This window comes from Nothoprocta perdicaria, unplaced genomic scaffold, assembly GCF_003342845.1.
Source record: "Nothoprocta perdicaria isolate Ctin4 unplaced genomic scaffold, notPer1 scaffold_75, whole genome shotgun sequence".
In the NCBI taxonomy this organism is placed as follows: Eukaryota; Metazoa; Chordata; class Aves; order Tinamiformes; family Tinamidae; genus Nothoprocta; species Nothoprocta perdicaria.
The window spans coordinates 3,444,109-3,466,865 of NW_020456032.1; the positions used below are offsets into that span (position 1 = coordinate 3,444,109).

At 42.8% G+C, this 22,757-nt stretch overlaps 2 protein-coding genes across 2 annotated transcripts in view; both read left to right on the forward strand.

Moving 5' to 3' along the window:
* Positions 1 to 910, forward strand: part of LOC112957656 (myosin heavy chain, skeletal muscle, adult-like) — a 16,006-nt gene extending 15,096 nt beyond the window's left edge. Inside the window, exons 34-35 of the mRNA XM_026051383.1 lie at positions 168 to 227; positions 758 to 910. Coding sequence (XP_025907168.1) covers positions 168 to 227; positions 758 to 910 — 213 coding nt within the window. The remainder of the gene's footprint in view (positions 1 to 167; positions 228 to 757) is intronic.
* Positions 911 to 12,223: 11,313 nt separating this feature from the next.
* The window catches only part of LOC112957677 (myosin heavy chain, skeletal muscle, adult-like), a 14,097-nt gene continuing 3,563 nt past the window's right edge, over positions 12,224 to 22,757 (forward strand). Inside the window, exons 1-29 of the mRNA XM_026051406.1 lie at positions 12,224 to 12,430; positions 12,518 to 12,661; positions 12,755 to 12,911; positions 13,710 to 13,737; positions 13,836 to 13,947; positions 14,036 to 14,128; positions 14,258 to 14,321; positions 14,408 to 14,506; positions 14,613 to 14,716; positions 14,798 to 14,936; positions 15,576 to 15,694; positions 15,782 to 15,931; positions 16,287 to 16,457; positions 16,925 to 17,234; positions 17,379 to 17,449; positions 17,906 to 17,993; positions 18,076 to 18,193; positions 18,559 to 18,682; positions 18,768 to 18,904; positions 19,005 to 19,260; positions 20,020 to 20,262; positions 20,363 to 20,539; positions 20,625 to 20,770; positions 20,848 to 20,938; positions 21,027 to 21,230; positions 21,342 to 21,527; positions 21,678 to 21,804; positions 21,941 to 22,059; positions 22,606 to 22,750. Of these exons, the coding sequence (XP_025907191.1) occupies positions 12,224 to 12,430; positions 12,518 to 12,661; positions 12,755 to 12,911; positions 13,710 to 13,737; positions 13,836 to 13,947; positions 14,036 to 14,128; positions 14,258 to 14,321; positions 14,408 to 14,506; positions 14,613 to 14,716; positions 14,798 to 14,936; positions 15,576 to 15,694; positions 15,782 to 15,931; positions 16,287 to 16,457; positions 16,925 to 17,234; positions 17,379 to 17,449; positions 17,906 to 17,993; positions 18,076 to 18,193; positions 18,559 to 18,682; positions 18,768 to 18,904; positions 19,005 to 19,260; positions 20,020 to 20,262; positions 20,363 to 20,539; positions 20,625 to 20,770; positions 20,848 to 20,938; positions 21,027 to 21,230; positions 21,342 to 21,527; positions 21,678 to 21,804; positions 21,941 to 22,059; positions 22,606 to 22,750 (4,129 nt within the window). The remainder of the gene's footprint in view (positions 12,431 to 12,517; positions 12,662 to 12,754; positions 12,912 to 13,709; positions 13,738 to 13,835; positions 13,948 to 14,035; positions 14,129 to 14,257; positions 14,322 to 14,407; positions 14,507 to 14,612; positions 14,717 to 14,797; positions 14,937 to 15,575; positions 15,695 to 15,781; positions 15,932 to 16,286; positions 16,458 to 16,924; positions 17,235 to 17,378; positions 17,450 to 17,905; positions 17,994 to 18,075; positions 18,194 to 18,558; positions 18,683 to 18,767; positions 18,905 to 19,004; positions 19,261 to 20,019; positions 20,263 to 20,362; positions 20,540 to 20,624; positions 20,771 to 20,847; positions 20,939 to 21,026; positions 21,231 to 21,341; positions 21,528 to 21,677; positions 21,805 to 21,940; positions 22,060 to 22,605; positions 22,751 to 22,757) is intronic.

The window sequence follows — 22,757 nt, forward strand, 5'->3', positions numbered from 1 at the left end:
GGAGGCCTCTCTGTGCTGACACTGCTGTCTCCCAAGCAGCCAAAACATTTTAATGTGATTTCCATGGGGAAATGTTATTTCTGGTGTTTGGAAAACAATTCCCTCTCTTTCCTGCTCACCCATTCCTGTAGTCTGAGGAAGACCGGAAGAACATTCTGCGGCTCCAGGACCTGGTGGACAAGTTGCAGATGAAGGTGAAATCCTACAAGAGACAGTCTGAGGAGGCTGTAAGTATTGCTCTGCGAAGTGAGAAAGAGTTCTTAGTTAAGAATCCAACAATTGCAATGTTGCAATTGCAAAAAAGAGGAGGCTCTCTTGAATTTCATCAAAAAAGTCTTAAATTTCACATAGGTATCTCTAGGAAGGATACCTCTGTGTTCTCAAGAGTTCTGAGGGGATGATGGCTGAGATTTCACAGATTCACCATCTCTTAAAAATTCTCAGCTTGTGTCACAGCTTAAAAGGACCAAGGGAATTACCAGAGAACTACTTTAACAGCCAAGCTAACACGTCTTGTTTTCAGTCAAACCCCTGTCCCGTGTAGTATCTTTTTCCTTTGCCGGACTAAGCCTCTTTTGCTCAGTCTAGAGATTTTCTAAATGAAGGGAGGGTGAGGAGCTCCACGTAAGGTTTATGGGAAAGCAGTGGTGGGTCCCTTTCTCCCCAGGGAACGGCCTCAGCCCCTCCGGTCCCAGTCGCAGGAGCACCGGTAAGCCCTGCCCTGGGCTCTTCACCACCATCTCCTCTTCCCCTACAGGAGGAGCTGTCCAATGTCAACCTCTCCAAATTCCGCAAGATCCAGCACGAGCTGGAGGAAGCTGAGGAGCGGGCTGACATTGCAGAGTCACAGGTCAACAAGCTCCGAGCCAAGAGCCGTGAGTTTCATAGGAAGATAGAAGAGGAAGAGTGAAGATGTCAGCAGGCTGCAAAGTGACGTGGATGGTGCACAAAATGTGAACCTCTCCGTCACTCTCTTCTGTAACAAGTCTTTGTAACTGCCTCAATGCTTAGACAATAAAGACCTTAGATTGCTTGGCATATACACCCTGAGCAGTGGCTTCTTTTCTTCCTTCTTGGCTCCCTCATTAGGCTCTGCATATTGGTGAATGGTTAACCTTACCTCTGACTATCAGCTACAGCATTGCTACATGGAAAGCTGGAAGGACTCCCCTCCCTGGTCTGTTTCCCATACACTGTGTAGCACCAGCATATCTCCTCAGCATATCTCCTCAACACATCACCTCATGGACCTGCCTCATAAGAGGTGCACCTCTTACCAGCCTTCTTGTGGCTTTGCTTAGGCAAGAGGAAAGGAAAATCGAAGGGGTATATACCTCCATTTCTGATACCTGTACCTGCCTTTTGGCCTATGTACAGGCTAAGCTGACATGACAGCTTTGCTGGGCACAAGGAGAAGCTAGCAGATACTTTTTCCTTCATTTGGACCCTAGAGCAGAGGAGGCACAATGGACTCTATGGTTGCAAGCTCTCATTTCAGCTGTCCAGGTTGAGGCATTCTGACCTGCTTCTCCCTAATTTGTGTAACAGACACACAGGCAGTGTCAAGGTACGGTGAAAAAAGACATTCACACAGACATGTCTCACTTGATATTTTCACAGCACCCATGGGTCTGCACTTCCAAGTAACCTCTGTTCTTCTTTTTTTCAGGAGGACCTGAGAACCTTGGAGCATTTTCTCAGAAATCCCTGCAAGGCTGACAGTGGGCTGAACCAGACACAGAACAGAAGTACATGAGAATTCCTAAGTAAATTTTTGCACAACTGCATCTGCCCTTGCAGGACTCCCCCTCTCTGAAGTGTGCTCTGGCAATCTGGCTCCAGAATGAAGGGGCTATTGGGGAGTTTACTCTCTTGCAGAGTGAACCAAAAACATGTGAGCAGCAACTGAGGAGTGGAGAGCAGCTGCTACTATAGGGAAGCAAGAAGCACATTCAGGAGCACAGGCCAGAACACCTTCTGATGTTGGACACTTATGACAACCTAGAACTTGAGGACTTCGCCCAAGTGTGCAGAGGCCCTGGTAAGGGTATGGGCTTTGCTTCCAAAGGGCATGTACATTACTGGGGAGTTGTGACCAACTGCTCCGAGGACCTATGCTTAAGACAAGTTATCCCAAGGGATCTCAGCTTACCTGGCTTGCAAGTGCTGCCTCTCCAATTACAGCCTGCTTCCATGGTCAGTGGTGAGAATGGGCAAGTAGAAACTCAAGATGCTTTGTCACTGTGACCTTGAAGAGAGCAATTGGAGACATTTCTTTAGAAGAAGACCTCAGGTTTCCACCTCAAGAACTTTTAAGAAGCCTCCGAGCACTTCACAGAAATGCTGGCCTAGTCCTCTAGCACAGTCAATTGTTTTGTCTTCTAGTCTCTTGTGTGTTTTGCTGGTGCTAAGTCACACACATCTAGTATCTCTCAAGCTTGAAAAGTAGAAGCAGAAAATAAAATAGGCAGGAGCATCTCCTAAGATCAGGGACAAGTGCATACCCTCAGGGAGGACTCGCTGTAAGTGCAGCTGGACTAGGTTTGTGGGATTGTAACCTGGACTAGTGTCCCCAGCAAACTGAGAAATCCTGGGCAGTGAGATCCCAGCAAGTCACCCAACAGCTTCCTGGAGCCCACGCTTGGGAGGAATAAGCCCCTCCTGGCACCTAGGGGTACAACATCCAATTGATGGGGACTTCACAAGTAAAGAATCTGTCCCCAGAAGGGGCGACAAGGCAGCGGGGGCTGCCCAAAGAGGCCGGAGGCTGCCCCTGCCAGGAGGGTCTCTCAATCACTCGTCTCCCTTCATCCTCAGAGTCATAGTCAAAAATAGCTGCCTCTTGCAAGACTTCTGAGCCGGGACATGCCTCTTGCTGTAGTTGATACGCTTCCACTAATAGCTCTTAAAGACATTCCTCAGAGGGTAGGTTGCCATCTATATCCCACTGCAACGTGTTGTCCTGTTGGAGTGGGACAACTGTGTTGTGCCCTAAGATGGCAGTTGCTATTCTTATCTCAGAAAGATTTGCTCAGGCACAGCTCCTTTTTCCTGCAAAATGTTAAAATTCAGCAGCAGGCCTGAGTGTACTCTCACTTGCAAGAACACAAATCATGAATAATCCCTCTGGAGTCACTGGAATGATGGTATGAAAACCCAGCACCCTGCTCTCCTGGCATGTGGCATGGTCATTAGGATCACAGCAGCTGCTCAGGTACTTCAAGTGGTCAGCTGGGGATTAGTTTGGAGTGAGAGGCTGCGTCACTTCTCTTGGACACCAGTAAGGGAAAGAGAGCTCTTATGGCTGGCTCTGAACTTATATCATTTTACGTCGCTCACCTCATGCATCCCACCCATTCTGCCTGAGAAGCACGACAGAAGTGAGGGGCTGTTCTAAGCTTCCTCCAGCCCAGCTTGTCAGGAGAGGCAGCAGTGCTGCAGAAAGCCCTGTCCCTGTGCTCAGGCAGTGTCTTCCCAGCACTCACTGGAGGAAGGAAATAGGGGTTTATACCAGAGATCCCTTTTGGGCCAGGGGAGCTTTGAGAGCGACATGACCATCTCTGGCCCAGACAGTGGCTACCACATGGTGCTTAATCCTGCTCAACCTGCAGCCTGGCTCCAGTAGCAATTCCTATAGCTCAGGACACAAGGTATTGCTGCTTGGTAATATGGACTATCAGGCAGAGAAGAACCAAAGCCTGCAGACATCAGTTGGCAGCGGTGGATGTGGCCACCCCGTTGCCACTTGCACTGTTACTCTCACTGTTACTCTGCAGACCCAGGATCATCAGCTTCTTCCTCAGGGGAGCACTCTGGGCTCCCAAGCTCTCCTGTCGGCCAGGGAGCTGGGCCAGGCTCCCTCTGTCACTCTCTATGGCTCAGGGCACCAATTGCCAGGAGGTGGCAGCAGGGAGCCACACAGGTGTCCCCTCTGGGCAGCCTGACTCCTGGAGATCTGCAACTAGGTCTTGCTTAAAAGTGGATTCTTTTAAACCCGCTCAGCATTCCTGGCCCTGGTGTTATCACCAGAGTCAGCCAAATGGTTCACCTAACACTATACGTTCACTGGAACAGCACAGAGACAAGTGGAGTGAGTCAAAGAAAGACTGGAAGTTAGACAGTCATTCGATATTGAGAGAAAAGTCCCTGAAGTAACAGAAGTCTCCACTGGTCACAGCACATCGTGCTCTCTGCTGAGAAAGGGCAGCCTCCTAGATGCTTGGCAGGATGTGAGCTCTGGATGGATAGACTTAAGTGCAGGTCCTGGCAGAGGCCCTGGGCCTTTTTCAGGGTGAAATGTAGAGGAGTAATTCCCAGAATCTGCTTTTCAGCTGGCTCCCTGATTCAAACACACAGATCATCACAACAGTCTTAGCAATTAACAGTATATGAAAATATCAGGGCTTGTAGGACCATGAAACCAAGCAAATCTGATCTAGATCTCTTGTTCACACACACAAAGAGAGCAAGGATGCAAGGAGGTGAAAGAAGAAATTCTGCCCCTCGTCCCCTTCCACTTCTCCTGTCCACAGGCTTCATCTTGCAGGGAGAAGTCAGAGGAGGCTGCGCAATGGTGTGCGCAATCTGCTTCCCTGGCCCTCTGGGGCCTAMGAACAGGCCCAGCTTTCTGTGAGACAGAGCTGCTAACAGAAGCAAGGCCGGTCATTAGCTGCTACCCAAAACAAAGGCTCTCTCTTCCTTACCAAGTGGTCTGGGGGCAGAGCACTAGGTACTGAGGACCTGGCACCTACAAGAAACAGTTTTTAAGGGTCAAGGGTGTGGTCTGACAAGGTGAATTAGATGCCCCCTTGAAGTACAACTGCTGTATGTATGAAAGCGTGGAATGATGCAGGGCTTTGCTTTACGGCTTTCTCTACCACTGTTGTGTAGTGAGCTGGCTGTGACTGTACAAGTTGAGGATATTGCAAGYCCAGGAAGAACAGACACTTGCCTCATTTAGGTGGATTGCGAATTCTGCCCTTGGCTTTGCAGGCCCCCTCTCCAAGGCTGCATCTGTGTGCCCCTGGCTCCGAATGCTGTGCTTCCTTCACCATATAGCTACTGAGATTGTAACACCTGCCCTAACAGGAGCCTATAAGGAACCTATTTTTTCCAGAGCAGGAGGATCTGGGATAAAATCCACAAACACCAATAAAAAATGCACTCAGGTATCCTGTTTTGTTGACTCATAAAATAGAAAACATAAAGCAACAAGGACTCACACAATATCACTGCCACAAGAGGGGCCCTTTTCACTCCATAACGACGAGCAGCTGCTCCAGTCCCTGAGGAGACCATTACACGGAATACTTTGGGAAGGTACTCCTCAATCCTGGGAGTTTATGTGAGGGGCTATTAARAGGAGCTTTGGAAAATTTGAGACATGTTCTTAGGTTTGGGGCAGAAAATTGAAGGAAGAGCAACAAAGCCCTTTTGGGAAAGGGAAATAAAGGCTGGGAAAATATTAGAATTTTAAAAACTGTGTATGCTGGGCTGGGAATACTTGTAACCTTTTACCTATCTCCTTTAATGAATGCTTTCCAGGATCTGCTYGAGACAAGTATCTGTCAAGGATCATCTAGATATGGATGGTATGATATGCACTTTTATAGAAGAATAACAGGTACTTCATCAGCTTTCTTGCAACTGAACCTGGGATGATGTCCATATCTATTTTTATGCTCATATTTCATAGTCAGTCATTAATCCTGCCTGGAAAGGGCATATATGTCCYACTTTGCCTGATAATACCCAGCACAATTGCATAGAAGTGATAAAACCTGAAAAAATAAATGGCTTGAATCTTCTCTTTCCAGTTGGAAGAAAGTTCCTCTTTCAGGCTTCTATTTAGTTTTTTACCTAACGAACAAGGTTATTTTGGGAAATATATTCTAAGATATATAAAAACAATTTTCAAAATTGTCAAAAAATCATCTTCTTTTTACTTTTAAAATGTGAATTCTTGTTGTTTTTATGGGAGTATAATGAGATTTCTTTTTGTAATTCTTTAATTTGTAAAAAAAATACATCTATGTAGTAGTGTAATATGAATTATATATTTGAATGTGCTAGTCTAAATAAGATACAACATATACGATGGAATACCTGGAAATAATTCACAGCTTTAAGCTATGTTTTCTGCTTAGCTAACAGTACCATTTAGTGGGCGATCCCTTAATTACCGTAATTCCAATAATGTACCAAAGACTGGAAATCGAAGATTCCTTCCCCTTGGTTGTTTACTACCATAGCTGGAGAATGAGAACGATAGCCCTTTTGCGCAGATGTACTATTTGTGGAGTTGGGTTGCCTTTCAGCTGGCAAGCGCTGATGCAAAGATAACTGTTGATGGGGAACACATTGTTCCAAAATGGCCATAAAGAACTATCTCCGAGTGAAAAATTAAAACAGATACTGTCCTTCTGCTACAACAATTAAAGAGGATCTCAAATCTGTGACCTGTGGGTCTAGGGAACTATGCTCCCACCTGAGCAAATAAGCATCATTCCAGTTCTTGTCAAAGAATTTGAGGAAACTGAAGTCAACAGCAGAGTTCTCAATGATCTTTCAAACCATATATCAAAAGTCCAGGTTTGACTGGACTTATTAATGAGAGGAATTAAGGGAACATTTAGACTAACGCTACATAGGAGGCAGCAGAAGAATCTGGAGTGAAAGGAGACTTCGTGTTTGGGAAAAAAAAATGAGCTAGGAAAGTATTAATAGAAAAATATCCTGCTGATGTATAACTATGTGCTATAGACTCCAACATAGTTTACTCCAGCATCTGGGAGATGCTCTTTGCAGGTATTTTGTTCTTGGTCAGGTGTACAACTTCTTAGGAAAAGGACATATCAAATTTTGGATAGAGTGCAAAGACGATACATATTTGCAGCATGCAAACAGGGAAGGACAGTTCATTTAAGGTCCTGCTGCATAACTTCATTCTCTGTAGGACCCAATTGCCTGCAGGGGCTAGTATCATGCTCCTTCCTTACTTTCCTTTCCTTCCCCTTCCTTACTCCTCTGATTCCTGACACATAGAGCTTCCATTATCTTTTCAGCTGGAGGACTCCAAGGCTACCCACCCTACTCACCAGCTCTGTAGCAAGAGCCCTTCAGCTGCTTTAATGAGTGATGGAAAGGGCATTCAGAAGGTCGTCCCCTGAGCCAGCATCTACTGACCAGACCTCTTCTACTGATGTTAGCTGTGGAGACAGGAGACCTCTGAGTAATGGTGCACCTGTGCTGCACATTTGAAAGCTGACCATCCTCTGATTCCAGATTATGGATTTTATGTGCATCTCATGTTCAGTTAACTTATTCTGTGGACCTCCAAGAATGTTTCTCTGTGGGAAGCTACTCAGTACCATCACAGGAAGAAAAATTCATCAACACAATGCAAGTGTATCAATCAAATTACCTCTAGGACAGATGCATTCACCTTCCTTTTCTTGCAGTGATGGTAAATCACAACTGTATTAAAAATCTGAGAAAATAAGTTCTGAGTAKAGGAAGAGAGACAGTGATAGTAAGACCTTTGCAATTCTTTCCTGGCCTGTCTTCACAAGGTATTAAATATAGCCCTAGAAAATTCAGCTTGCCTTTGCCAAGAGAAAGGATGGCCCACATTGCTTCTTAGTTTGCAGGTGYAAGTCTCATGCGTTATGACCCTCAGTAACTCATCCTGCGAAGTCATTTACACTTCCACCAATTCTCTCACCCTGTTCTTTCAAGCAGTTTATCAGAAATGTTCATTTAATGACATTTCCTAACCAGACAAAACATGAAAAATTTGGACAAACACCTTCTGCAGGGCACACTGAAAGCATGCACTATAGCAGGTCTACACTGAACGGATAAAAAACCTTTTAATATGGAAAATGTGTCCTTACCATCTCCGGTGTTCAAGTGTCCAGCTACATCCTAGCAGAAGTGTAGGGATAAGAAGTTTTGCTTCAGAGCCGTGTTCTGACATTTCTGCTTGTCTTGTGCTAACATTCTTGCAAGCTCTCATTTTACACAGGGAGCAGCAGAAATGCTACTACAGCAGAGGCTGGACATTCTCTCTCAGGCTGTCCATCATGGGGCTACAGAGCAAACTGATCTCTCCAGGCACGCTCTGCCATAATGACAACATGGCTAACAAAAGTCCTTGCAAGGTGCAATATTTTGGGTTTTTTTTGTTTTCATGCCAGTCCAGCAAGCCAGAGAACTTCATATTCCTTACTGTATCTTCATTCTTACTAGAAGAGCCGTTAAGTGCAGCTCTCCTAAGTGCAAATACCACATGAACATTTTGGTATTTCCTGGGAAAGAATTTAGCCAGGAGAAAAGTGCAGACTCTGCACTTTTAGGGTGATGGTTTACTATTTTAACTATTTTTTTTTACTATTTAAGAGTGCTGTATGTTAATACCCTCACCTCAGGAGAGGAATAATGGCCGGTGGACAATTATTCTGGTAGGGTACTCTTCCGCTATGTATAAAAATTACAGTATTTTACCAAAAATTAAAAAAAGTGTTAGACCTAAATGTGGTCCCTTTAGAGTCCTTTTAGGAACTACATCTCACACTGTTATACAGAATCAAGGCACAGATAAAACATTTATTTCTAGACTATAAGAAGACTAAAGAAGATAAATCTTTATTTCATTGTGAAAGTGATGCCAAGCAAACCATGCTCAAACAACTCTCCTGAAAGACTCCTTCAAGTATTGCCTGCTAACTTAGGGGAGGGGTTAAGAAATGGCTGCTGTTTGCTATCCTGGACCTAACATCAARCAGTTTGGAAGTGACAGGGGAACAGCTATGGGTTATGTCTCAATATCCTTAACACAGGAAGCTCCTATCAATGTAGCAGCTACAAGAGAGCACAGAGAAATAAARGAATTAAAAGAAATCAGTGGATAGGAAGTTGCCAGTTGGTCCAGAATAATTGCTCCTCCTGCTGAAAGGTTGCTGCTGGGAGGTCAGTGCAGAAATACCTGGTTGCTCCACCAGCTGTCAACTAGGGTTGTCAACTAGGGTTTGTCAATCCTGTTTTGAGGATTTAGGTTGTCAATGCTGTCAACTAGGATTTTCAACCTTGGTTGAAAATCAGCTTTGTATCTATAATATCCATAACATGATCTACCCTCCAGCTTATGTTTCAATTCAGTTCATTTGTTGAGGATCTGCTTTGTGGAGACATGAAGATAAAGTTTGAATTAGATCTTTTCTCCTGTGCTGCAGCCCACCTGAAAAACAGAAGCACTGTTTAATGCATTCATTTTTTGGCTAGTAAGCTCTGCAGAACAGACACCTTGTTCACAACACAGACTGCACAGTGCTCCCCAGTGATTTCTGCAGTAAACAAATGATTTGCACTACTCCAACATCTGAGACCCTTACTGTGTCTGATAAGACTAAGATGGTTTCTTCTCTGACCATATGCTACAATGTAGAAAATATGGGAATATATTCTATTTAGTCTCTAAGCTAACATCTTCAGAATTATTGAAGGATTCTGCAATGTACTACTGGAGGTATGTTTAAGAGAAGGATGTTTAAGCTGATCAGAGCTCTGATAACCTATAGAGAATGGTAAATAACCTACACCACAAGAGAACGCTTCCAACCTAAGCAGAAGTGTACCAACTGTGAGCTTTCTACTGCCTCCACAGGGCTGACTAGCAGAGAATGCAAAGAGATCTCAACAGAGTTCAATCAACCACAAAATCTTTAGAGGAACATTACAGGAGGCTCATGGGTTACCTGAAGGTGAGAAAGCCATGAGTTTCATGCTTTGTACAAGAAACAGAAGAGATGGACTTACCGCATCAGAGGTTTCCTCTGCAATGCAGGTTGCTGTCCATGGGCACTCTTTGCTTCTCCTCCATTGTGCTCAACTTGGAAAAGAACAAGTGGGACTGGAGGGCCTCAGCATGAGGCTTGCAAGCAGTAGCATGACAATGGCATAGAGGTTATGGACCGTTAAACTTCATTCCAATTTGATAGACTGCAGAGCTGATGTTCCAGTTTTAAGAAGCAGAGATGACTGTGAGGTTCTCACTGATGCTGTAAACGAGTCTTTGGCAGCATTCCGCCCTAACACTCAAGTCGTGCTTAAAAACATCTTTCTTTCTTCATTCCATGCTTGCAGAACACAGGGGCAGGGAATTTGCATGGAATGGGCTGGCAGAAAGTGGGGTAGGGTCTACTTGCAGCTTGCATGAATCCCTTTCCCACTGGGCAAATGTCAGCTCTCCTATGCCTTGAGCACGTTGCATTGCTGTGCTGGGCAGTCTGTATCCAGGGACTGCTCTCATTCCATCTCTTCTCTTTTGCCTGTGCTGTGGTTTGCTTCTGATGCCAGCAGTGTCCAGCCCTGTAGAGATGGAAACAGGATTGRCAAAAGGTTGATGGCTAGTAGGATCCATTTTGCTGTTTGTTTTGTATCTGGGCTCTATTGCTCTTTCAGCAATCCCTCCCTTCCTAGCATYGGGCCTCTTCCCTGGACAGTGGAAAAACAGTGTTTCCTGTGGTATATAACTCAATGAGAACTAGAGAGCYAAACCTGGACCTTGGGTAATTCCCAAACTGGAGGTTTGAGAGTTCTTTTTTTGAAAGAAGCTAGAAAGCTCAATTGGTCTTAACCACAGTTTATTAATAGTCTGCATGGGATATATTAACTTCATGAATTAAATATATTTTAATATATTTACAAAAATATATTTTAATTTGATACTTAAAAAGTCCACAACCCACTCAAGAGCTACTTTTTGGAAATAGTGTCTCCCATTACTTGGACTAACTACATGACTTCAGGCTTTAAGTTCACTGTATTTTGAACTCTCTCAGCTATCAAGATTGTCCTATACAGAAACTTGCACTTTAATGCATTTTATCTCTCAGTTTTTAAGAAAATATCACTTCAAGGGGCCACTTAATTACTACATTTACTGTTTTGATATATTTTTGATGTTGCTCTCAAGGATTGAGCTTAAGCATCATAGAAATGTTATCGTCCTCACTCTGTGACTTGTGATATAAACATACAAAGCAAACTGCTACAGGCTGCAAGTCACTGTGAAAGCCAGCAATAAGAACCATAACTCCTGCATCCAAGTTCTCCAAGTGCCTTGAGTAGTCTACATTCTCTCCTTAGCACTCTTGACAAATTATTTATAGGAGATATATTCACATAGTCTGTAAGACATAAAAATGTTCTAATTATATCAGTCAAATCAAATGACAATTATGCCCTTGGTTTGCCAGACAATGCTTTGCCAAAGAAGGTTTGCCAAAATGTTTTGACTGAAGAAAGGGGAAGCATCTGCAGCATCTGCAGCCGGGACACTATAAAATCCCGCAGGGATAAGTCTGGCCTGTCCCTCAGAAGATTTCAAGGTAAGCATAAGGAGTGTGAAGAAAGGGAGCAATGCATTCCACGTTTCTCATTGCATTTCTCCTGTCTCTGGCAGTCATTTTGGTGGAAGGATTTGCAATGTAAATTAATATTTYCAGTATAATTTCAAAACATGTCTGTATCTTTGATCTTGAATCTATACTTTGCTAGTATAGTAATGAAATTCATTACTATTTTACAGAGCTGGCCAGTTTCCAAGGCACAGGCATTCTCTGGTGTCTGAAAAGGTAAGATTCCAACTCATTCATTTCTAGAGTACATGCAGAGACTGCCAAAGTCAGAATTTCTATAAAATTGCATGTCTTAATAAATCTTCGTTTATTTCTGCCCARTGCTACTTAGGGTACGTTGTTGAAAATAGGGAAGAACTGAGAAATGAAGTTGCTTTTCATTTATAGCACAGAATGTAGCAACCTTACCAAGGAAGCATTGTATTGAAGATTCATCAGTCATAACTGACAACCAGAAGAAAGAATGATTTTCTCTGGCTATAGTTTTGTTTATGTGAAGATATCAAAACTGGTCAGAATTTGTCAAGGCAAGATGCCAAACTGTAGTCAATATTTGGAAGATATTTGATTTATTTTACAAGACCTAAGTGTTTTACAATACTGAGTCTTACTTTCAAGGGTACTTAGGTACATAGAAATTAAAATCAACTTGAATTTCAGTGGCTGCTTTTGAGAGCCCTTTTCAAAGGCTAGCTGGCAATTCTTTAAATGAAGAGGGATTTGCTCACTGACACAGATAGTGTCACATAACTTTTTTTTCCTCATTAGAGTGTTTGTTTATGTACYTTCAGTGAAGTGCAGCCATGGCCTCTTCAGACTCTGAGATGGCCGTCTTTGGGGAGGCAGCTCCCTACCTCCGCAAGTCAGAAAAGGAGAGAATCGAGGCCCAGAACAAGCCCTTTGATGCCAAGACATCAGTATTTGTGGCTCATCCTAAGGAATCCTTTGTGAAAGGAACARTCCAGAGCAGGGAAGGAGGGAAGGTCACAGTCAAGACTGAAGGTGGAGAAGTAAGTACAATACAAGCTTCAGAGCAGCATTTACTTCTCCCTCCGAGCTCTTAGCTGACATGCATGGATCTCTCATTTCCTTGGCAGACTCTGACCGTGAAGGAAGACCAAGTCTTCTCCATGAACCCTCCCAAGTATGACAAAATCGAGGACATGGCCATGATGACYCACCTCCATGAGCCCGCTGTGCTGTATAACCTCAAAGAGCGTTATGCAGCCTGGATGATCTACGTAAGTACAGGCCTCGGTCTCCTCTCAAGCAGCTAGCAAGAAGCGCTGCCCCAASGCAGGTGGAAGCCAACTTGCTGTGTCCTGTCCTTGCAGACCTACTCGGGTCTCTTCTGTGTCACTGTCAACCCCTACAAGTGGCTGCCGGTGTACAACCCGGAGGTGGTGTTGGCCTACCGAGGCAAAAAGCGCCAGGAGGCCCCTCCGCACATCTTCTCCATCTCTGACAACGCCTATCAGTTCATGTTAACTGGTGAGTGATTGCTCTTTGCAAAAAGCTCTCTCTAAAGTGAAATGTATGGTTCTTTCTGGAAATGGACTGTAGCATGTCTAAAATATTGTGGGTGAGATTACTGCAAGATTAATCTTGCAAGATTGATCTGTGTCTGACCTCCTGTTACAATAACCAGTAAAGGGCTTGTCATCATTATCAATGAACATAAAGAATAAACTGTAATAAATTAATAATAGATATAAGTAAATATAATGACCAGAATAAATTCATAGAAAGCATCTTGTATGTGATTTAGACTCCATTCATTGTAATGGGATCTTACAGGTGGACACATTCCTTAAAACAGAAAATATTTTCAAAAAGAAGTGTATATTGATGCCATTTCAGTGATTCTATACTGGTTCTATGATCATTTTAAGTTGGCAAGCATCAGTGCTAACAAGTGAAACAGACAAGTATTCGTGAAATTGAATTCAGAATTTTCTGGACAGAAGAGGTAGATAAGCCTGATTATTATTAAAATGAAAATTCATAACAGAAAAGATGATTGGATGATTGACAGTATGTGCACACTTTAATGGTTATATTAGTCTTTGTAACCTTAAATCAATTATACTGAAAAGAAAACTTCAAACAAGTCAATTTATTTTAGACATCTATTATAGTAAACTGTAAAAGAAATTTTGTTTAATAGAAAAGTGGTATTATAAAAAATAAAATCTTGTTTAATAAAAAAGTGGTATTATAAAAAATAAAAATTTTCTGTTTTTAAATTGAATGGCTTTTAAAATGGCTTCCTTTCTGTCTCTATCACAGATCGCGAGAATCAGTCAATCCTGATCACGTACGTACATTCTCTGCTCCAGTTCCCAAAGGGTGGCTCTGTGCYAGGGGACCTGCTGCCTSACCATACGTTCTCTGCTTCTCTCTTTTGCTTCCCAGYGGAGAATCCGGGGCAGGCAAGACTGTGAACACCAAGCGTGTCATCCAGTACTTTGCAACAATTGCAGCSAGYGGGGAGAAGAAGAAAGAGGAACARKCYGGCAAAATGCAGGTGATGTGGGGAGAAGGGACTGAGCACTTGCCCTGTAATGGCCCCATGGATTAAACGCTGTAAACTAACAAGACTTATTGTGTTGTAGGGCACGCTTGAGGATCAAATCATCAGCGCCAACCCCTTGCTGGAGGCCTTTGGAAATGCCAAGACCGTGAGGAATGACAACTCCTCACGCTTTGTAAGTTGTTGCTTGGGACAAAATCTCTCCCTCTCCTTGCAACACTCACAATGGACCTTGTGCTATTCCCACCAAGGGAGATGGCACCGCAGTGCMGCTRGGCTGAAATGCTTCTTTTWCCCTTCGCAGGGCAAATTCATCAGGATCCACTTTGGAGCCACAGGGAAACTGGCTTCRGCTGACATTGAAACATGTATGACAGCTTCCTTGCCTGATAGCTTATTTCCACCTCCRTGCACTGTTCACTTCACTCTTARCTCTTCCTCTCTTCCKTACCAGATCTGCTGGAAAAGTCAAGAGTCACTTTCCAGCTCAAAGCRGAAAGGAGCTACCACATATTTTACCAGATCATGTCCAACAAGAAGCCAGAGCTAATTGGTAGGAAGGATCACTAACCTTTTCTGAGGAAGATCATTGAGCARCAACATATCCTACTGCTTGCTTGACAAAACTAAACCTCTTTCCCATCTGTTCTTATGTTCAGAYATGCTCCTCATTACCACCAACCCCTATGACTATCATTATGTGAGTCAAGGTGAGATCACTGTTCCCAGCATTGATGACCAGGAGGAGTTAATGGCTACAGATGTAAGTAACATACCAGAAAAGTTCCTGCTAATGCCCATCTTTACTCTTTTTCTTACACTGACTTTACTCTTCCCATTGCAGAGTGCCATTGACATCCTGGGCTTCACTGCTGATGAAAAGACTGCCATCTACAAGCTGACAGGGGCTGTCATGCACTACGGGAACTTGAAGTTCAAGCAGAAACAACGAGAGGAGCAGGCAGAGCCAGATGGCACAGAAGGTATTATCTTATCAAATATTCCAGAAGGTAGTATCATCAAAAGTAGGTATTAGGCAGATTTCAGGATTTAAGTTCTATATATCTTATTTAAAATAATCAATTTCTATATCACAATTATAACACCTCTCTCACCTAACAACATCTGCCTTTTATCCTGGTAGTTATTGCATAGGTTATTGCACAGACTGTCAAGAAGGCAGGAGCCAAAGATGCCACTTCCTGTAATATGCTTAAGCATACTTAGATTGGAATACACCAATCTTGTAATCTTTGCTGTACTGTGAAATAGTAATATTGCGCTGAGCTCTAATTCACCCTCTCTATGTTCATTGTCACTCGAGTGTGAGGTGTCTATATCATTCCTCTCAGTTGAAAAGGGGCTAGAACTATATCTCCAGTTTTCTGAGTGAGGGCTCCTCACACTGAAGTACTGGGCAGAAGATGGGACACCTGAAGAACAATTGTAGAAACAAAGGCTCAGAAATAGTCTTAGACTCTGGATTATAAGAAGAACAGGGACTTTTTAGTTTGACATAATTTTATGCAATACTCTTGTGGTCCTTGAGTCTCTCAAGGACCAAATTTTAGGCTTTGTCCAATATTCAGTTCTTCTCTCACTCTYTCTCTCTCTGTGCTTAGTTGCTGACAAAGCTGCCTATTTGATGGGTCTGAACTCAGCTGATTTGCTCAAAGCCCTGTGTTATCCCCGAGTCAAGGTTGGGAATGAATATGTGACAAAGGGTCAGACTGTGCAACAAGTAAGAGACACGTGATAACCTGCAACCTGTTGAGTTAAGAKGCTTATGATTTGCCTCTGCTCTGATAAATTGAAACTCTGTTTTTAGGTTCATAATTCAGTGGGTGCCCTAGCAAAGGCTGTCTATGAGAAGATGTTCTTGTGGATGGTTGTTCGCATCAACCAACAGTTGGACACCAAACAACCCAGACAGTACTTCATTGGTGTGCTGGACATTGCTGGCTTTGAGATCTTTGATGTAAGGAACAGATATTTTTTCTAGCAGTTTCTTAAAATGATGAATAGGAATAAAGTAAATTTTGAGACATATTGACATATTTTTATGAGGAGTTAGTATTTTGCACTTACATTCAGGGTTTTGGGACTGCCTTACATTTCTTCTGCAAGAAAAAAAAAAAACGAATATTATTATTACACTGAATTTGTAGTCTTTCTTCATTTCAAAATGTGAGAGCTGTCCTAATGACAGAACATAGAGAAAGATGAGACCCTATATTTAAACTGTCATTCAGGAAGAATTAGTATTATTAGGAAATTTTCATTCAGTTATTGCTGCACATTGATAACTTTGCATCTATGTTTCTGTTTGCCAGTTCAACAGCTTTGAGCAACTCTGCATCAACTTCACCAATGAGAAACTGCAACAGTTTTTCAATCACCACATGTTCGTGCTGGAGCAAGAAGAGTACAAGAAAGAAGGAATTGAATGGACATTCATTGACTTTGGGATGGACCTGGCTGCCTGCATTGAACTCATTGAGAAGGTAACCTTTCTGTTCAGCAGGTGTGCAGGAATTCATCATCTGTTATTCTATAACTGCTAAGGGACTAACTCAAGAAGCACAGGAGAATATGTTTTCTCTTACACGTGTATCCCATGTGAAAATGGCAATAGGATGGAAGTGGTTCAAGAGATCAGACTTGAAATTCAGGACTTTAGGTGAAATTATGCAGTTCAAGTGTACAAAATAAGCTTTTATGAAAGGAAGGTCATGTTCTGTCAGCTAAGAATTTGTCATGTTCCCAGCAGGAAAGACATCTATAAAAGATAAAATGAAATACCAATGCTGAAAAAGTGCGAGTTCTTTCTTTCTCATTTGTTTTCCAGAAATGCGGAGAAATATCATCTTCTAATTTGTTTTGCAGTTCTCTGTCTTGAATGCAGCCTTTTTCACACCAAAGGATGAATGATTTCTAATCTGGATTTCCTTCTTGTCTATTGCCTTTACAGCCCATGGGCATCTTCTCCATCCTGGAAGAGGAGTGCATGTTCCCCAAGGCAACTGACACCTCTTTCAAGAACAAGCTCTATGACCAGCACCTGGGCAAGTCCAACAACTTCCAGAAGCCCAAGCCTGCCAAAGGCAAGGCTGAGGCCCACTTCTCCCTGGTGCACTACGCTGGCACAGTGGACTACAACATCACTGGCTGGCTTGAGAAGAACAAGGACCCCCTGAATGAAACTGTCATTGGGCTTTACCAGAAATCATCTGTGAAGACATTGGCCTTACTCTTTGCCTCTTATGGTGGAGCAGAAGCAGGTCAGCTCTATAAAATCCATTATTTCTGTGAGGCTCAGTGTTGAASGGGCATGAAAACAGAAAACGTAAAGCATTTATAGCTGTTTGTTCTTCTGTATGCAACATCAATATTTTAATATTGTTTTACTATTCTTACATTTGCAGAGGGTGGTGGTGGCAAAAAGGGTGGCAAAAAGAAGGGCTCTTCTTTCCAGACTGTCTCAGCTCTTTTCCGGGTACAGTAACTACATTCATTAACTCTTTTTAATATGAAGAAAATAGCTCTTTTAAAGCAAAAAAGGACTATCTTTGTCTTCAATGCAAACTGTGATTAGTGCAAGAAGGCCTTCTTGCACTAATCCCTTTTGAAAAGAAAAACAAATGATTTTTAAACAGATTTACTTTAGTAGGTGGAGTTTTGAAAGGCTGAAAGCTAATTATTTTACATGAAAATGTAGAACTGTACATTACAGTTCCCACTCGATCAATAGCATAATTTCTCAATCTTTCATAACAATGTTCAATGTTGATATACATTGTATGTACAAGCAAAAGATGGTTTCATTTTGTGTGCCTTTACCTGCCTGTTTTAAAATCTAGCTAATTCTGTAAGTGATTAACTCATTGCAATGGACTTGATGGATCAAGAAGTGCACATAAAAATTACTCACATTACTTACTGATCCTTTAAGGAGAACCTAAACAAGCTGATGACCAACCTACGGAGCACTCACCCCCATTTTGTCCGTTGCATCATCCCAAATGAAACAAAAACACCCGGTAAGAAGCTCAAGAAGAGATCTTCCTGTGATACAGTCTCTGTGCTAGAAATTATGGTATTTACTGTGCCCTGAATTGCTAGGTGCCATGGAACATGAACTGGTGCTGCACCAGCTGCGGTGTAACGGTGTGCTGGAAGGGATCCGAATCTGCAGGAAAGGATTTCCCAGCAGAGTCCTCTATGCAGACTTTAAACAGAGGTAAGAGGGATCCCACTTCCTATCAATTTTATCTATGCTGGAATAGATTGTACATCCAATTAAAACATGCTGTTCCCTACAATATGTAGTATTAATGCTCTGTAATCTTTCTGAAATATCAGCATTTCAGTAATAATAAAGACACTAATTCAATGGACACTAATAATAATGGACACTAATTCAAATCAGATTTAGTCAATACTCAAGTGCTGCACATAACTCTGTTTCATCCATATGATGGAGTGACAGTCCCTTACAGATTTCATTAAACCTTTCATTTATTACCCMAAATAGGGAAGTGTTCTATAAAAGCAGTGGCTTAACTGGTGGCTGAATAACTCCTAATGTTCTGATTTTGTCCACAGGTACAAGGTGCTTAATGCAAGTGCCATCCCCGAGGGACAGTTCATTGACAGCAAGAAGGCTTCTGAGAAGCTCCTTGGCTCCATTGATGTGGACCACACCCAGTACAAATTTGGTCACACCAAGGTACAAACACTCCTTGACCCACGGACCGTGTGGCTGTGCTTGGTGCCACCTGACAGTGACGTGCTGCAATATTCCCCTTCTCCAGGTGTTCTTCAAAGCTGGGCTGCTGGGGCTCCTGGAGGAGATGAGAGATGAGAAGCTGGCACAGCTCATCACTCGCACACAGGCCAGATGCAGGGGCTTCCTCATGAGAGTGGAGTACCAGAGAATGGTGGAGAGGAGGTAGACATTTCTCATCTTGAGTTAAAGTAACCTTACTTGTAGGAAAGTATGTGCACTCTTCAAACTCCAAATATTCAACATGTATTTTAATTACACTCAGGGAGTCCATCTTCTGCATCCAGTACAATGTTCGTGCATTCATGAATGTCAAGCACTGGCCTTGGATGAAGCTGTTCTTCAAGATCAAGCCCTTGTTGAAGAGTGCAGAATCAGAGAAGGAGATGGCCAATATGAAAGAAGAATTTGAGAAAACTAAGGAAGAGCTTGCAAAGTCTGAGKCAAAGAGGAAGGAGCTGGAGGAGAAAATGGTGGCTTTGATGCAGGAGAAAAATGACCTGCAGCTACAAGTGCAGGCTGTGAGTATCAGGAGCTTAATTTTAGAAAAAAAAAAATAGAAGAAAATGAGTGATTAAGATCTAATTCTTCTTCTTTRGAAGAAGGAACCCTAATCTTCCTTACAAAATACTTATTAAAAAATAAAGTGGGGGCAGTGATTAATCCACTCTATCTTAATTCAGCTTCCTACTTAAAAAACCTACTGATATTTCTTATGATGCGGAGTATCTCACTGGTTCTCTCGCAGCTATGAACCCACGACGGCATAGATGYCCAATATATCCCATGAAATAATATCTCATGAAATGAAGTGTTAGTCCTGTGTATATGTCTCCAAAGTCATCTAGCATCTGAAAATGATAATGTTGATAATGTCCACTCATTGTATGGACTAGTTATCCACTGATTAATAGGAGTTCAGATATCCAATGTACAGAATAAATGAGAGGCTCTGAAGTAATGTCTGTGAAGGAAAAATACTACAGGCTCTTTTTGCAGGTAAAAATAAGTAATAGATGTGGTCATTAGTACCAGTGTAGTACCAGTGAATAAATGAGGTATTCACATAGTTGATTCTTCTGAGACATGATTTGAAGAGCCAAGAAGTTTGGCAATTACTTTTTTTTTTCCAGCTGAAAAGCTGAATCACCTTCCTATAAAAAAACCTTTCAATACTACTGAGTTGTTTCAGTGATGGCCAATGTCACGCTTCATTTTAACACGTGTCTGTACAAAACGTCAAAACATTACAGCCTCAAAAATCTATGTGTCCCTGCCAGGAAGCAGATAGCTTGGCTGATGCTGAGGAAAGATGTGACCAGTTGATCAAAACCAAAATCCAGCTGGAAGCCAAAGTTAAGGAAGTGACAGAAAGAGCAGAGGATGAGGAGGAAATCAATGCTGAGCTGACAGCCAAGAAGAGGAAACTGGAGGATGAATGCTCAGAGCTGAAGAAAGATATAGATGACCTTGAGCTAACACTGGCCAAAGTTGAGAAGGAAAAACATGCTACTGAAAACAAGGTATAATGCATAAGATGTCATCCTCATACCAAAAAAGAACCTCAGAGCTATACAATTTTTCTTTATATACTTTTTATCTACACTCGTTCCCTTCTCACAGGTGAAAAACCTCACTGAAGAGATGGCAGCCCTGGATGAAACCATTGTAAAGCTSACRAAAGAGAAGAAAGCCCTCCAAGAGGCCCACCAGCAGACACTGGATGACCTGCAGGCAGAAGAGGACAAAGTCAATACWCTGACCAAAGCTAAAACCAAGCTGGAACAGCAAGTGGAYGATGTAAGGACATGCACACAGGACAAGGATAGCACAGCTGTGGAGGTAGAGGTGGCAGGAAGAGCATTCATGGCCTTGTTGTGTTTAGCTTGAAGGGTCCCTGGAGCAGGAGAAGAAACTGCGCATGGATCTTGAGAGAGCCAAGAGGAAACTCGAGGGTGACCTGAAGTTGTCCCATGACAGCATAATGGACTTGGAAAATGATAAGCAGCAGCTGGATGAGAAACTCAAGAAGTGAGTGAGCTTCCAGAGCAATTTTTAAACTCTGCTGGTGTGTATGTGTGCTCYAATACACATTTCTTTGTGCACAGGAAAGACTTTGAAATCAGCCAGATCCAGAGCAAGATCGAGGATGAACAAGCCCTGGGCATGCAATTGCAGAAGAAGATCAAGGAGTTGCAGGCAAGTCTCTGTTCCCTCCCTTCTCTCATGCCGACAGAGGTTCAGCTGGAGCAGGGCATGAGTGTGAAGGGTGCCTACTGTTCCACAGGCGCGAATTGAGGAACTGGAGGAGGAAATTGAGGCCGAGCGGACCTCTCGCGCCAAAGCAGAGAAGCATCGGGCTGACCTCTCCAGRGAGCTCGAGGAGATCAGCGAGCGCCTGGAGGAAGCAGGGGGAGCTACGGCAGCCCAGATCGATATGAACAAGAAGCGCGAGGCCGAATTTCAGAAGATGCGGCGYGACCTCGAAGAGGCCACTCTGCAGCATGAAGCCACCGCTGCCGCCCTGCGCAAGAAGCATGCGGACAGCACAGCCGAGCTCGGGGAGCAGATAGACAACCTTCAGCGTGTNGACCTCGAAGAGGCCACTCTGCAGCATGAAGCCACCGCTGCCGCCCTGCGCAAGAAGCATGCGGACAGCACAGCCGAGCTCGGGGAGCAGATAGACAACCTTCAGCGTGTCAAGCAGAAGCTGGAGAAGGAGAAGAGTGAACTGAGGATGGAGATTGATGACTTGGCCAGTAACATGGAGTCTGTCTCCAAAGCCAAGGTACATACTTTTTGTAAGCTTACAGTCCTGGTATACAGTACATTTTCTGAGCATCTGATTACAGTTGTGTGTTATACCATGGTGTTATTATTTTTCATCAGAAGAACAACTATCTAGATTTTAATGACAGCCTTTCCTCTTTTCAACTAGGCAAATCTGGAGAAGATGTGCCGCACTTTAGAAGACCAGCTGAGTGAGATTAAGACAAAAGAGGAGGAACACCTGCGAATGATCAATGACCTCAATGCTCAAAGAGCTCGTCTGCAGACTGAAGCAGGTAAGGTTCCTGTTTGCTTTGTGTGTAATGGTGAAATAAACATGATCAAGAAAAAAAAAGTAGCTTTTTACTCAAATTGGTCACATTATTTCAATATAACTGGTTATATTATAGTCTATCTGCAATATTTTCTTAGGTGAATATTCACGTCAGGTGGAAGAAAAAGATGCCTTGATATCCCAGTTATCCAGAGGCAAACAGGCATTCACTCAACAGATTGAAGAACTAAAAAGACATCTAGAGGAAGAAGTAAAGGTACTTTCTACAAGATTCTAGATTTTGGGGAAAAAAATGCTTTTTAATTTTTTTTTTCTTTAACCTTATCTAGAGTTAGAAGATCTCAGTCATTTAATTTTAGTTTTGGAGACTCCAGTGTAGGCAGACTGTTTCCCTATATAATTATTTAATTTGAGAAGACATCACTTCTAACCTGGATACTGAGATAAAATAAGAACATTTACAGGAACTTTCCTCAGATGGACAATTCTGTACAGGAAATGTATGAGATAATTAAAGAAAAACTAAGGAAGAGATTCTCCTCCTATTCTATAGTAGAGGCTAATACTTTAGAGCAACATCTAGAAAGGACTCATCAATACCCAGCTGTACATTTGTAATTTAGAGTTTACAAATAATCTCTGCTGGGTAACTTTCCAGACTCTGACAAAAGAATTGATAATAAGCTTCCCAGAATATATATATGCCAAGGACTGTATTTCATTCAAAAGGTTTTCTCYCATTTTCTCTATGGTAGATAGAGTTTCACATGCTATTCATTGTTTCAAATCCATTGTATCCCAGGCCAAGAACGCCCTGGCTCATGCCTTGCAATCTGCTCGCCACGACTGTGACTTGCTGCGGGAGCAATATGAAGAGGAGCAGGAAGCCAAGGGCGAGCTGCAGCGCGCCCTGTCCAAGGCCAACAGTGAAGTGGCCCAGTGGAGGACCAAATA